This window comes from Gymnodraco acuticeps, unplaced genomic scaffold (assembly GCF_902827175.1).
Source record: "Gymnodraco acuticeps unplaced genomic scaffold, fGymAcu1.1, whole genome shotgun sequence".
Classification (NCBI taxonomy): Eukaryota; Metazoa; Chordata; class Actinopteri; order Perciformes; family Bathydraconidae; genus Gymnodraco; species Gymnodraco acuticeps.
In genome coordinates this window covers 6,153,223-6,169,796 of record NW_022989810.1, presented here as the reverse complement: position 1 = coordinate 6,169,796, position 16,574 = coordinate 6,153,223, and the positions used below count along the sequence as shown (strand labels likewise).

The window sequence follows — 16,574 nt, the reverse complement described above, 5'->3', positions numbered from 1 at the left end:
ATATTTTTGTGAGACTATCTATTTGCTTCCCTTTTGTTACCATAACAACCAGCTGGAGGACGCTTACGGCCTGTCCACACTACAGCTTCAAAAAAAGCTTGGAGCTGGGCGTGTCTGAAAGCTTGGGGATTTTATTCGAGCAACGCGACCAACAACCAATCACATGAATCTCCCGCCCCCCGACATACAAAGCAAAAAATACCCGGGGATTTTATGCGAGCAATATATATATATATAAACTCCCCAAACAGGCGAAAACCTACCAGTTTCACCCACTGTCTCTGCCACCTCCCTCCATGCCTGGTTCCTCCGGTTTGTATCCCGGTAGGTGAAGAGGGTCTGGTCATACAAAACCGGGTGATTTGCTACGGCGATAATTAGTTTCTCCTCCATCTTTTTTTGAAATATAGAAATGAACGGCGGGATATCTCTCCCAGCTTAGACGCGGTTTGATTGGCTACGGCTTGAGCTGTCAGATTTTCAGAAACGGGATTTGATTGGCTGGCGCTGGCTACTCCGGCGTCTCCGGCATCAGAAGTTGAACTTCTGACGCCGGAGACGGACCGCTATGCTACCCACAATTCAGTTCGGCGAAAAGCGAGGCAACGTGACGTCACCCCATTCAAAGTGAATGGGCAGACGCGTTGGAAACCGTTTTTGAAGCTGTCGAAGCTGTAGTGTGGACGGGCCGTTACTCTCACACTTTGTATGAATAAGCTTCACCCCTCAATCAGCTGTAAAGCGAGGAAGATCATCCACCTGCACGATAAAAGCGGCACTAGAGACATTTGTCAGCTCGTATGACCCGCTCAAACAAATGAGCTTTCCGGTCTATGGTATGATGTCTGATAGACCTTGGCGCTGATACACCTTTTCTCTTTTCTGTGTCATTTATTCTCTTCATCTGCAGAGGATCTTGGAAACAACCCACAAATAGTACTACATTGGTCACATCTGGCTAGTCATGTTTACAGTTGAAATGGTGCTGGAATCTTCTGATTTGCGCACTCAGTGACGTAACCTGCAATCATCAGGTGTTTGAGGCCTTTCAGCATCAGACGCCCTCTCACTGGCAGCGCCGCTGAGGTCGATCAGGCCTCACTTCGTGCAACTGTGGCAACCTCCCACACATGTGCTCCTTTTATCCATAGCCAAACAGATGAATTCCCAGCAGCCTCTGTGTTGCGGTGGATGGCGCTTGTCTTCCCTGTGATGCAAACTGTGCTGGATAACCAAGCCTTCATACTTAACCTTCTTAATTTGAAAATCCCCTCCATCTGGTCCTCCCAGGGAGCTGTTAGCACTGTTAGCTTGTTTTTTTACTCCCTGAGAACAATGGTTACACTCTTGGATTCCATTTACAAATTCCTTAACTGGATCCTGAATTGATTTCTCAATCTAGGTTTCTGTTTCCCTCTTTTTCTTTTGTGACAATTTGGTGTACTTAATTTGTGCTGTACTGTACCATATTGTCATTTAGTCAATGGTTTCAGGACTCACACAAGCTCTCCAAAGGATGGATGAAAATTGAACGTGTGGTGGGGATGGTTTCCCAAATGATTGTATTTTTTTTTATGTGCTCCCCCTTTCACCTTTCTCTCTGTCTGTCTCTTGGTCCTAACCCCCGGGGGACATGAGGTAGATAGAGTTAGTGTGGACCAGATTATACTTACACTGGGTCATCCTCTGTCAGCAGAAAAAGAGCTGAGAGCAGGACACTGACCTGTGTTCCCTCTGACCACTGTGTGTGTGTGTGTGTGTGTGTGTGTGTGTGTGTGTGTGTGTGTGTGTGTGTGTGTGTGTGTGTGTGTGTGTGTGTGTGTGTGTGTGTGTGTGTGTGTGTGTGTGTGTGTGTGTGTGTGTGTGTGTGTGTGTGTGTGTGTGTGTGTGTGTGTGTGTGTGTGTGTGTGTGTGTGTGTGTGTGTGTGTGTGTGTGTAAACTGTACTTTCACCTTTTGAGCCCTTCCCAGCTCAATCTACACAATCCTACAATATGTTTTTTTCCGGTGTATTGGGTGTTATTCATGTATATATATATTAGTGCTGTCAAAATTATCGCGTTAACGGCGATAATTACATTTTTGAATTAATTGCATTAAAAATATTTAACGCATTTCACGCATGTGCAGAATGGCCCGCCACATACATCCCACCAGTGGCAGCGCCAAGAAATGGCTTAGCCCCACCATGAAAAATGATGTTAAAGTAAGCAAAATAAAGTCCGCCAACTCGCGCAGAGTAAATTGCACAGACAGCAGTTAGTAAGATTGATTTCAGCAGCCACTTGTCTGGAAATACCGAAGACCAGAAACGGTTTTGAAAACTTTTGTCACGTAGTGATCGTCTTTCCAATAGAACATCTTTGATAATGTCTTCTGGCCAATCAGAATCAAGATAACGGCGTGGTGTTGGTGCAGGAAGTCCCGACGGAGAATATTTTTGCTGTAGTAGGCCTACAGGGGTGCACATAACTGGTACGCAGGTTATGTGCGTAATCTGAAATGCATACCGTCACTTGTGTCACAAAGCGCATTTGCGTACGACAGAGTCGGTCTCCGTGTGCACAGACAGGGCTGCTGTTAACGTCGGTCTGTACAACGGACTTGTGCCAAAATTACGCCAACCGGCTGCGGAGGGAGACTCCCCCCCTTCACTGGAGAACTGCGCTAAAACAGCTGATCACAACGTTCACACTCTGGTCACGAAGTACTCCACTAGCCCCCCCCCCCCCCGTCGACTTTCCTGAAGTACTCCCCCGTTGATAGAAATCAACACGTAATGAATTAAGACCCCACGGTTTGATGATTGTGTGTGGGCTGTCTTTCATTTTGACACGCAGAAAATGTTATAATAAACATACATACTGTACCTATGTGAAATGGATATATCCGCCTTCTTTCATTTATCTTTCCATTCCCACAACAATATACATAAAGAAATGGCATATTTTGGACATAGTTCGAATGGTGATTAATCATGATTAATGAATTTTTAAGCTGTGATTAATCTGATTAAAATGCTTAATCGTTTGACAGCCCTAATATATATATCTTGTTTGGTATCTTGGATGAAGTGCCTTGGTGTATCAGTGTTCACCAAGTATTCTTGTTTATTTCTACGTCAGGTAGCAATTTCCTGTTAGTAATAAGGTATTACACAGAGTGTTACACAACACGTCTTTTAGCTCTTTTTAATTATTTGTGGTTAAAATTACTGTCAGTTAAATCATACTGAAATGATCTTAAGCTCTTATATCATTTCCACCCAGACATGTCATGCTCATGTGAGGCTAGACTGATCTTTTGGGTTTTCTGAAAACATGACTAATTATTTCGACAGTTATTTGTTTTCCTCTAAACCTTGGTTAAATTTAGCCGGGAATGTCTCACAATGTTGGCTTGTACTCACCCAAAATCACACCCAGATCTGTTCTCATACATGATGCATCAGTCTGAATATTGCAAACATCATTTATCCTCTTAGCTTCTAATACTTGGCCCACCGGGACAGTGAAGAGAACAGGATAAAAGCATGTAGGAAAACACATTATGGGATGTTTCTGAGATGTATAGCTTTCCTGCCAGACTCAAACGTTACTCTTTATGGTGGAAACCTCCAAATAAAGAAAGGGACTATAAACTTTAGAAAACACTTCACAGGAACCAGGAAACCCGATTAAAAAACATAAATCGCATTACTTCCTGTGTGTCAGAGGACTTTTTTGAAGAGTCTTTATGAGTGTGTTTTAAATGTGTTGCCTCTACTGACACAGAGAATAACTACCCTGAGCAGATTATGTAAAGGATATTCACTCTCTTTTTAACGTCTGACCAAAGTCACTGATGGCTTAAAATTGGCCTTCAGAGCCACCATATCGGTGTTGCAGCCCAGAAGGCCCCCTGTCAGTCGGTGCCCCTCATTCTCTTGTGTTTATTCGTCCTTGGGGTGTGTTCAGTGCGTCTCCATCTCTCTCTCTGCCCGTTCCACCCGCTGTCAATCTGGCCGCCGTATAATTGGTTGTTTTTTGGTCGTCCGGCCTGTCCTCCCTGGCGTTGATTCATAGCGTTTGTAAAGGTGACAGTAGCGGCTGTCCCTACCAGACAAAGTAGAGCCATCACTAGCCAGACCTCAGCTGACCTGCTAGTTTGTGCAAACACACACACCCACACACACACACACACACACACACACACACACACACGCATACACATAAAGAGACACTCATACACACATATGAAACACATGCAGCTTCGCCTGAGGCCTCACAGGGGAGGAGAGGCAGGTAAGGTCAACATGTACACAGACAAATGCACACGCACACACACATACTTTAAAAGGGAATATGTTCAATACGATTCAACCTGTCATTTTTTTATAAAAATAATTACCTAATATACTCATCCAGGGTTAGAGATTGAGGGGGTAAAGGGCGAAAAGGCATATAAATGAGGGGTATAAATGGCCATTATCTCGAATGTATGTAGTATTCAAAGTAATTATGGTTTTCACATGACTCCTTTCTGTCTAAACATACTTTAAATGACTCTACAATTCCTATAGCAATATCTAAACATACAAACAATTCATAAAATACACAATGAATGCAACAGAATGCATTCAAATCCAAACAAAATAAGAATGTATTTCTTAGTGAACATTGCATACAATCGTTGACGCAGTTCAATTAATCAACACATTTAAAGACATTAAATACATAAAAACATAAAGATACAGGCTCATATGCAGGCCTCTCCCTGGTGACCTGGATACTCCCAGAACTGACACTTTATCTCCTTAACAGTGTCACCTTGAAAAGCCTGCCCCAGTGACACACACACACACACACACACACACACACACACACACACACAGACACACACACACACACACACACACACACACACACACACACACACACACACACCAGCTTGTCTGTAAATATCCCCCCACAAATAACAGCGATATGTGTCTGTCAGGTTTAGGGGTCTCCACCATGCTCTTTTTAAGGCTCCGGCTTCATATCTATAATTGAAGGTAATCGGCTGGTAAAAGGATTGTAAAGGGTTTTGCGCTGTCGTTAAGTATTGATCATAAGCGCTGGCTTTTTCATGGTCCTGCCATTGACCTCGTAATTGATTTGGTGATCATCTTTTCTCTCCCCTCTGTCGTGTTTGATATTTGACTTTGCTTGCTGTAGTGTCTCCAGATTTCTTTGTCTCCTATGTTTGTGTACTTCTATCCTTGTAAGAACCAATTAGGATGTAGTGTGCTGTACATGCAGGTTAAGTCCAGAGTTGAATTTAGATTTATGGATTACATCCAGTGCCATGTCCTCACAAGTGTTACAAGTCTAACAAGTAGGAGGCGTGTGTGCACTTGATTACATGTGCATGTGCAAGCGAGCTTACATTTGCAGCGATCTGACCCGTGTTCCAGCGGGTGTAATTGATTGTGTGTGTGCCGGTGTCTCTGTGTTAAGGTTAATTTCTCTAACTGCTGGTAAGTGCTGTCTGACCGCTCCCCTGGCGGCCTCTCCGAGCTGAAGTAATGCCACTTAGAGGCCCCGGGCCCCCGCCGCCGGCCAGCCCATTGATCCGCGGATCAATAATTGCATCTGTACCGTACACGTTAACAACACACACACTGGTGTAAAGCAAGCAGTCGCGCCGCACAAACGGTTAGCAAACTGCAGGCCAGGGATCATCTGAGGGTGCTTAAAGAAGTCTCCAGCAAAATCAGGTTCTGTTATTTCAGCGTCATTTAATTCATTTGACATTAACCCATATGGAGAGCTCATATCACTATTATATCTCCATGCCGTGAAGACAGTTCTCCTGACATATTTTTGTCTGATCAATGTTGAACACTTTAAACAAGACAGTGACAACAAAGCAGAGACTACAAGAAGAATAGGCACATGGTGATTTCAATGTTATCTTAACTAAAGAGCTGCCAATTGGTTGGATCGATTATTTGATCAGGAGGGAAAAAAAGCCAACTCTTTTCACTGTTGATTAGTTGTAATTATTGATGCAGACATTTTTGATAAATCCTCTCAAACATGGAGATTTCCATCTCATATAAGCTGAAAGTGAATGTTTTTCAGTTTTGGATTGACAAATGTCAACATTTAGAGAGATCTTCTTGGTCTTCGAGGAAAAATCACTTTTGACCCTTTTTGACGTTTTACACAGATTAGCCGATAATGAAAATAATGGGTGGGTTGCAGCACAACTATAGCTTTGCTTTCCATCAGCATTTCTAATCAGGTCTATTTCTGGGACATTCACTTTTAGAACTGTAGGACTGTTTCTATGACTGCCATGATTCTTAGCAACCAGATCTGACATTTAAATTCACTTTTGATGGCGATTTAACAAATATAGCTGTCGTGTTTCCACAATAGTCCAAATAGTTCTCAGATCAGGTCATATGGATAGAGAAATAAATAGAGTCAAGCACTATGATCCGATCTGAATTACCATTCATTGCATTCATATAATAGGTACTATAAGCTTTATAGATGTGTATCCTTACTCACTAATTCAGTTTTAATAAGACTTTCCTGTCATCTGGAAATCAAAATGACATCACCGCTTGTCTCTGCAAGCCTCTCTTCCTCCTGTTGTTTTATTCCTCTCAGGGAGCCTCCATCTTGTTTCAGATCACAGCCAATAAAGCAGCCTGCCTCTCTCTATCTCATCCTCTCTCCTACTTCCTGTTAAAGGAATCAGTCAGTCAGAACACTCAGAACACATATTAAACAGGCATCAGCCTCTCGCCGGGGCCAAATCACGCTGTTCCAATGTTGTTCTTCCACCGGGAGCGCAGGACAACTGAAGAGATGGGATCTGCAACATTAACTTGATTCACGGCTGCGGCGACTGAGTGACACCCCATAAACCTCAGCGGGCCGCCGCCGGGTCCCGCCGACAGCACCCCACAGCTAATGTGACACACACTAGCAATGCGTAGCCTTACCACCCCCACAGCAATACACACACACACAAGCAGGGACTGCCATATACATACAAATACATTTACTAGCATACACCAGTTAAGCCTGACATTAACATCCACCCACATATTGACACATACATGAATTCAGAGTCACATACATGTGTACATATATCTGGCAAAACCAAACTTTACGGAGCTGAACATACACATATTGTCAGGAGTTCACACACCAAAATGCCCCCTGTGTCTTAAAACACACACATATATACAAACAGGCGGTATAATAATGCAGCAGAAACTGCACAAAATTGAGTTATTGTCCTCTCACAACGACCTCTCGGCTCGCAGCGTTTTGGCGTAGGCAGTTAGCATGGGCCCTGTAGCTCTGTGTAAATAGGTAACCTCTCTGCTGCTCAAAATGCCAACTTCCTCCGGCTGCCTTCGACAGTGCCGACTCCCTCCACACACTAAGTACTGCAGTTGTCACTTGAGATACAAATAGCACAGTCCGAATTGCTTTTTACTACACAGACTTGTTGCCTGTAGTCACAGTGAGTTTTTCTGGTTAAAGAAATGTACATTGTTATCTTGTACAACATGTGTAAGGAGGGTAGATAAATAGAGACACATTTAGATTCATAATGTGACAATTGAGACAGAAACAACAGGCAGACCTCAAGTCTTTCTCCTTAGGCCCAAAATCAGGGAGTTTTAGCTAAATAGTTTTTTTAAATAATGTTACGTTTGAATACAATATTACCATTATATCAATCAGAACAAGGCTGTACTTACCAACAAAAGTCCCTCTTTTTCATCTATTTCATCAGTTCTCCTTTACTCCTTTAAGGAGACCAAAGATATAAAATAACCATTTTTTGACTTTCCCAATATTCATTTATCTTCTGTGACATGTAGGTTTGTAAATGATCTATCATTTGTTAGGCCAGTTATGATTCAACTCAGTAAACACTGTCCTTCTTTTCAGTCTTTGTGAAAAGAGATTTTTAAGTGGCTCTCTTTTGCCCAGTGTTCTCTCGTTTTTAACTACTCCCTAAAATAAACCTAGCAATTGTAGAGAGGTGTGCGTGTACACGTGCAGTTGTCTTTCAAATAACAAGTTCTTGTTTTTTTTACTTTTTATGATGATATTATATGCTAAAGCATTAGCTCAGGACAGATGTATATACAGAGGGATGTCACCATACCTTTAATACGAAACGTTTAATAACATACACTCCCCTATTACAATTTGCATACTGGTTTTCTCTAATAATTATTTTGCCGTTTTGGACCTGCTTCCAATGCAAAGTACTTGGTGCCTAGAAGGTCTAGAAAAGAACAGAAACCCCTGCGTTTGGTGTTTAATTGATAACTTGAAGGCTCGTTTGAGTTCTTAGCTGAATCTACGAGCTACATTTAACTCTTTGTACACAACTTAACACCTTCACCTTTGCTTACGGTCATTTTCTAGACACTATCATCTCCAGCTCTTCCTATTAAGAGAGCATCTGCACAAGACGCAAGTTGTTGTTACTGAAGGACTAGTGGTCACTGCCTACTTGTCCAATAAGAGCAAGAGTCGAGTCTCTGTGCCTGGACAGGCCACAGTTGGGTCAGATACTGTTTGCCGCACAACTCTGACTTTCTGATCACATTGTCAACCTTGGGAGCGCAGGACATTAAATGTCAGGGGGAGATAGGAGTATCAATGATTGATGACTTTGTTCCTGTATGTACTGAGGGATCTGTGTGATCTCATCGCTGCCCTGGGGGGTAAACCTTGTTCCCTTTCGAAATGTCAACTTTTCAGGAAATGAGCTAAAAGCAACAAAAGTTACTTTGTTCTATCCAAAAAAAATTCATGTTTTTCAAGAGAGATTTGGATACTTTAAAGAGCAGGTGTAGAATCCGCGCACTTTGAAAGGCAAATCTTAAGTCGACACTAAATACTACATATGTGGGTCCATTTATTCCGTGCGTGCTTCCATGTGGTGCGAAAACAGTCCCTTCTCCACTGTCTCAAATTCCAATTTTTCTGCATAGATTAGCCTATCTGTGTGTGAGCCAGGCGCTGTTTAAACACTGGCATTTCTAACACTGTTCCTATCACCTTGGAAACGCCATGGCAACCTGTGATCTGAGAGGGCACAGTGTGGCTCAATTAGCACCAGCCTTGTCTCATCACCCTCTCCCCCCCCAGCCTAATATCTCCATATTCTGTCTCCTTTCAAACATTAAGTGACACAAACATGTGACGTGTTACATCACCTTTTTGTATCAACTTCTCCATACTGTGGCCTTTCCCTCACAGTGATGGATGCACAGACGTAGTAATGTGTGGTTACCAAGAACATTAAGAGAGAGGCTGAACATAAACTGCCCTGTGTGATACCGTTTATGTAGTTATTTTTGCTCTGTTTGATACTATCCTGATCATCCTGGCATTAAAGAAAATCCCTCCTATATCTCATTTGAGTTTCTTTTATCTTTTTCTATTTTTATTGACTGTAAAAAAAGACATGCCATGACTTAATGAAGATATACAGGGTGTTAAGGGTACTCACCTTAATCATAGTATTAATTTTGTTAGCGAAAGCTACGAGAAAACACGTTTGTCGATTACCTTTTATTCTACTAGACAAACCCGACAAACAAAATGGCCTTGAACACCAACTTAGATACATTACTTGATATCATCAAAAATAACACTATGTTGGCAAAAATGTGACACATAATGTCAAATGTCTCTCTGTATTTCAGGCATTGTGTCCAAGTCTTTCGAGTGCCGTCTGAAGGGTCAGGGGGCCACGTTTGTGGAAACAGAAGCCATGGAGTCCCCGGTGCACATTAAGGGCTCTGATGGCGCCTGCCACGATGACTCCATCCAGCAGGTCATCATCATCCAGGGCTACAGCGGCGGGGAGGTGACCATCGACCAGACGCTGGAGCAGTCTGCCGCCGCCACCCTGCAGACCCTGGCTATGGCCGGCCAGGTGGCGGAGGTTCTCCACATCACAGAAGACGGACAATTCATCGCCTCGGGCCGGGAAGTGGCATCGGGGGGGGCCCACCTGGCCGGGGGCAGCACCCAGTACGTGGTGCTGGAGTCGGGGGAGGCCAGGAAAGAGCTGCGGGCCGTGGCCAAAGGAGGGATGGGGGTCCCAGGACAAGGTCACATGGTCTCAGAGTCCTCCACAGCTCTGGACGCTCTGCTTAGCGCCGTCAGCGAGATGGGGCATCACGAGGAGCAGCAGGAGGGGGCTTCCGCCGTTGATCACGAGTCCCCTGAAGTCGCCGAGGCGGTGCAGAGTGTAGAGCAGCAGGAGAGGAAGCAGGAGCAGGAGGAGATGCAGGCGAGGGGCCGGGAGGAGATGCAGGAGGTGCTGCAGCTCGCCGCCTCGCAGATGATGAAGGAAGGCCTACACCAGGTGATCGTCAACGACGAAGGGACGCACTACATCGTGACGGAGCTGGACAACTGCACCCTGCAGGTGGAGGGAAGCATGTATGGAGAGGTGGGGGGGGGTGAAGAGGTGGTGCAGCATTCGGAGCCGCAGGCTGGAGAAGAGATGGTGGTGTATCTGGATGGAACCCCTCATAATATCGTTCTGGAAGGGTAGAAGAGAGAAAATTCCACTTAATGTTTGATCTCAGTTCTTTTTTTTATTCTGTTAATGCCTTTTTTTTCATGACTTTTTAATTTTGTATTCTTTTACCTCTTGTGCTAAACTCAGGTCATTTATTCAGAGGGACAGTCTTTGGTGTTGTGTTAGTCAACTTCCAAACTTTTCAACCACCAAGACGTCAATAACCACTCACTGATTAATGCATTGCAACGAAAGAAAATGAAATGAGTTCCGCCTAAAATATTATTTTCTCAAAGGTTCTCTCTAATATTCTTAGTCAGTACAAAGAAAAATACGTGTTCTGCTTGTTGTCTCCTTTATGATACCTTTCTTTAACAGTACCTTTAGTTTTGTGCAGATGGTAGAACCTTGACTTAGACTCAATAGTGTATTCATTGTTTCTACTTTCTATTATTTCCTTTATTCACATCCTTTGTAGGTATTGTTTATTGCTGAGAATGAACTTGGATTTAGAAATATGAAAAACAGATGATTTATTATAAAATGAAGCTGATGTACATTAAAACATTTCTAACACCCTTCATCTGTTGGGAAACCTCTAAAAAACATAAATGCAATTTCATTTCTGACAATAAAGATTGATTCTAGTTTTTAACAACCGGGTCCAGATTATTTTATCAGTACTATTTACACCGTTACATGTACACTATGGGCGATACGCACGCATCAGCTGAAGGCTCCCATCATGCTCGCTGATCACTAACAGTCATTACCATCACCATTATCATTATCGTCATCATGATCGCCATCATCCTAATCGTCATCCTCTCTCCTCTCAGGCCCATTCTGTTTCATTGCATGCAACACACTCATCCTTTTTCCCCACAGCAGTATTCAGCACTGGAGGGAGAATCAATATTCATTTAGGCCCCTACACAGGCCCCCGCTTTCTGATGGAGTGAGTGGGAGAGCAGTATGACGGCTGCAAACACAACGGCCAACCGCTGAAAGTGGAGAGACAAAGCACTCATACGCACGGAGGGCATCAAAAGATCATCCCTTTAACACACACACAGAAGTGCCAAGGTGGGCTGCAGAGGGAAAGCGATGGAGGAGTGAGCAGGAAAAAATGAGAGGATTACAGATGGATGTTGAGAGAGGTGAGGCCAGAGAGAAGTGAAAGAGCGGTGAAATCCACAACCGCACCGAGAGAAGGGAGCCTGTAATTTCACACAACACCTGTCTGCCTTTCAGCCCGTCTTTGTCTCCGGCTCTCAGCCCCATGTTGCATTTGTACACTCTTTTCATAGTCCTTTCTCATCTCCATTCAGCAAAGATAGACACATTTATCAGAGGTCACGTTTTCTGTGTGAGCAACCATACGTGCCTGCGAGCGGGAACCAACGTTTGTTGACAGCCACTGAGAGGTAAAAGATGCAACAACAACATTTGAATGCCTTAAAAGCATATGTTTTATATTTTGAATTGCTTTATTTTATTCAGGTGTAATGTCAAAATAACAAATGTAAGTATGTGTAAGTGTGGGGGTGAAAAGGGGTTACATATTATAATAGTACACAGAATGTGCTTGCATTTAATCATGAAATGCATTCAAAACGCATTATTTAAAGGGTACATAGTTTGCTTATTTTCTGGTTGTTACTTATATTTGAGGTTTCTACTAGAACATTTTACTTGCTTTAATGTAAAAAAAAAAACCTTTATTTGTCTTATTAATTCTGTCTGAACATACCTTTATTAACTCTGTCTGAAACGCTCCGTTTTAGAGTCTGTCACTTTAAGGCCACTTCCTGAAAAAGCCCTCTGCAAGAGAAATATGGTGCCCCTGTTCAAAGGTAGGTATAAAGCTTGTTGAATCTCAAGTTTCGAAACGTTTTTTATAATCTGTCTCCTTTAAATTAGTGTTTTTGAACTTTTCTTTTGCTTGTGGCTCGCTCAAAAGCCAAGTCTTATTGTGATCAATAGCTAACGTTATGGTCTTGTCAACCAAAAAAATGAATTAATTAGAAAAGGTAGTTCTGCAGCTTGTTTTTTTTGTGTTCTTTTCTACAGTAGTCTTGCAACCCATCAGATGTATTGTATTACCTCTCACCACTACTTAACATACCATAACATTCTAAACAAAAATCTGATTGCGACTAATATTGCAATATGATGTTGCGATATTTGAGGTTATAATAATACTGTAAATATTATTAAAGATGGATTTGTGCCAAACATAGATTTGTATTAAGTTTGTAGCAATATAATACCTTATTAAAGATGCCTTCCAAATTAATTGCACAACCCTAGATGTATCACATAAATGTTTTCTATGTATTTGACTAGCATCTATAGGTTAACCATATCACTGTGTGCGGTAAAACATAGTGATTGACCTGAGCTAACATCCGCAGTTCACTGTGTGTGTTGGTGTTCTCATTCATAACACTCCGTTCGATGTCTCACTATGGGATGCGCCTCAACGCGTATGCAAACAGAAGCATCAATCTCATTACGCCAATCCTGATTGGCTGGTGATCTTGACGTCTATGTCAGGGAATCCACCCACCCTTTAAGTAGCTTGCGCTACGACGCAGGGTCATTCAAACACCTCTTCTCGCTTCAGAGCACATCTCGCATTATCAGTAGCCGGGCTAGCTTAACGGTCCACAGACTGAACCCAAGCTAACATTCGGTCGACGGGCGCTTGCCGGTTACTTTTTTTGCTTTGCGGAAGAATTGAACAAATATTAACACACCAGTTAATATTGTAATCTGCCCCGCCGTTTTTTCTTTCTGAAATAATGGTAATGTTTGATTTTTTCTTCAAACAGTAACATACCTGTTGCTAGTTTATCCCTCCGCGCCGACACAACGGCGAGCGAGGACGGACTCTTCTCTCCCTAACACCAGAGGAGACGGAGATAAGAAAGATATTAACACACCAGTTAATATTTTTTGGAGAAAAATCTACCCCCTTGTTTTTTCCTTTCGGGATAACGATAAGGTTTGATTTATTTTCTCGGTAACATACCTGTTACTAGCTTCGCGCCGACACCCCGGCAAACGAGGATGGACCCTTCTCTCCCTCACACCAGAGGAGTCGGAGGCTCGGCTCTGCGGCTGCGGGTTTAAGATCTCGAGCACGGACTCACACCAGGTCTGCTCGTCCTGCCTTGGGCTGGAACACGCCCAGGAAGCTATCGATACCCCCGGTTCGTGCGGGCATTGTGCCCGCTTCACCATCAAGAGCCTCCGCCGACGGCTAGCGCGCCAAGCTAGCCTGTCGGGACAGGACCCCTTCATGTCTGTTGATTCGCTGGCCGGCAATCGGGACATGGTGGCGTCCGCCGCTGAGATTGAGCCCTGCGCTGTGTCAGGCTGGGGCTCAACAACGGCGGTAGCCGCAGAATTGGAGCCCCGCGCCGTGTCAGGCTGGGGCCCGGTGGCGGCAAGAGCCGCGAGAGCGGAGCCCCGCGCTGTGTCAAGCTGGGGCTCCCAGCTGGACCTCACCGTGGTTCCACCCGCGGAGGATGTCCTACAGCTGGATTATATGGAAGAGGATGAAGAGGATGCCTCTGAGTTCCTCTTATCCGACTCGGATGAGCACGAAGATGACATCTTCGTTTCATCTGCCCAGGCTGCCAAGCCGGAGGCGATGTCCGCTCCCCCAGGGCGAAAGCACACCAGCTTCGCCCTGCCTCAGTATGGACTTGCAGGCCGTGTGCCAACGCGCTGCGTCCAGGCTGGACATCCCCTGGCCTGAAATGGCCAAGGAGACCTCCAGATCTCGCTATGAGGGGAAGAACTTGCCCCAAGCAGCGAGGATGAGGAAGCAGCTTCTCCCAGTCTTTCCAGAGATGCTGGACGAGGTGTCGGTCTCGTGGAGAGACCGCCCTTTCAGCAACAAGGCCCCAATCCAGGGTGCCTCCTCTTTGGACTGTGACGGCATGGAGAAGCTCGGCCTGCTCCGCATGCCACCCATGGAGCCGCTGGTGGCAGCCCACCTCCAACCGCGGCTGGCTTTGGCACCAAGCAGGAACCCCACGCTACCGGCAAAGGCAGACCGCTTCCAGTCAGCAATGACTGAACGAGCCTATAAAGCCGCAGCTTTGTCCGCCAGGGCGCTCAACGTCCTCGCTGCCTATTGTTCCCGAGGGCATATTTGGCTCCGCTCTAGCTTCGATGCAGCAGCGGTGTGAGTCCAAAAAGAAGGAGGATGAGGCTCTCCAGCTTTGTCTTCCCCGAAGGGTCCAGCCACCGCCTTCAACGGCCCCGCGGCAGTCCTTCGCTCAGGCTGCCTCACGTCCTGCCCGTTTCAAGATCCTGAAACAGCAGAGGCCACAGCCCGCCCCGGGTCTCCAGCCCAGACACGAGGCGAGGATGGGCTGGCCAAGAAAGTCTCCGGTTCCGGCAGCAGCCGCTCAGGCACAGCCGGCCCAGACTTTCAGCCACCAGACGAAGAAGAAGAAGAAGAGGGCGGCCTGACAGCCTCCTCTCCTCTCCTCGATAAAAGAGCTGGAAGTTCCCTGTTCTCCAGCTCCAGAACACGTTCCAGTGTTGGATGCTCATGTGTTTCCGGGGTGCAACCATGCCCCCATCTTCCCGCCGCCTCGAGTGATGTCAGAACGTCCTCCTCAAGTTCGCGCCATGAGGGAAATGGACTTAACATCAACGACAGCAAGCTCCGCTGCTCATTTAAGTCACACAAACACATGTCATCAATATTGTCTTTTAATAAATAATTTTCCACTGTCGTGTCCAGGCTTAAAGCCAAGGGTGCAGTCAATAAAAATGAAAAGAAAGACAATAAAAACAATAAACAGTCTGACGTCTACCCCTCTCTCAGAAGGCGGACGATGGACGGGGCTGTGAAGGCATCACCGCCACGCGCAGTGTCGACCGGGGTTGTCAACCTGGGGTACCATCGTATTCAGACACTAGAGGGCCCCATAACACAACAAATAAAGACACCGAGGGCAGACGACAGAGATGTGACATCTCCACTCGCTTTGAGAAGCGAAAAGTGGAGGATGCTCACAGATTCTGCTTGGGTTTTCAAGACAATAACACAGGGTTACAGACTCCAATTCGCTGTCACCCCCCCTCACTTTTCGGGCATTCTGCATTCGCAAGTCCGGGGAGAGTCGGCCCATATTCTAGAGCAAGAGATCCTCTTGCTACTAGACAAGAAGGCTATATCTATAATACCCTCCGAACAGAGTCAGAGCGGCTTTTATTCCAAGTATTTCCTCGTTCCCAAACGGGGAGGGAACGGAATTCGGCCTATACTAGATTTCAAGGCTCTGAACAAATATCTCAAAAGATACAAATTCAGAATGCTCACTCACACATCTCTGTTGCGTCTCGTGCGCCAAAACGATTGGTTCACATCAGTCGACCTGAAAGACGCGTATTTCCACATCCCAGTATATTATCCACACAGGAAATATCTGAGGTTTGCCTTTCAGGGTGTCTGTTACGAGTACAGAGTACTTCCCTTCGGTCTGTCTCTCAGCCCACGAGTGTTTGTACGGTGTACGGAAGCCGCGATAGCCCCGTTAAGACAACAGGGTAGTCGCCTGGCAACTTATCTGGACGATTGGCTCCTTCTCGCACAGTCGGAGCAAGAGGCTATTACGCAGACGAATGTCCTCGTAAAACACCTGCTCGACCTGGGTTTCGTAATAAACACAGAAAAGAGCATGTTGTCCCCAACCCAGACTGTACTCTTCCTGGGCCTACGCCTGAATTCGGTGCCCTTTACAGCCCGCCTGTCAGCAGAGAGAGTGAAAGCCTTCAGGGCTTGCCTCGCTCATTTCCAGCCACGCAAATATGTTCTCTTCAGATCATGTCTGCGGTTACTGGGGCTCAGGGCGTCAGCCGTCCTGGTGGTACGACTGGGACGCGTCATGGCGCGCGGAGAGTGATGGTCACTATGAAATGCGTAATGGCACTGCGCCACTGGCTGCACCCGACTTTTCTAGTACGGGGCGTGCCTATGGGTGCTGTCCTATCGCAGAA

At 45.2% G+C, this 16,574-nt stretch overlaps 1 protein-coding gene across 1 annotated transcript in view; it reads left to right on the top strand.

Annotated features, from left to right (window-relative positions):
- Positions 1–11,202, top strand: part of znf407 (zinc finger protein 407) — a 140,633-nt gene extending 129,431 nt beyond the window's left edge. The window contains exon 10 of the mRNA XM_034229920.1: positions 9,721–11,202. Within this exon, the coding sequence (XP_034085811.1) occupies positions 9,721–10,580 (860 nt within the window). The 3' untranslated portion in view covers positions 10,581–11,202. The remainder of the gene's footprint in view (positions 1–9,720) is intronic.
- Positions 11,203–16,574: the final 5,372 nt, after the last annotated feature.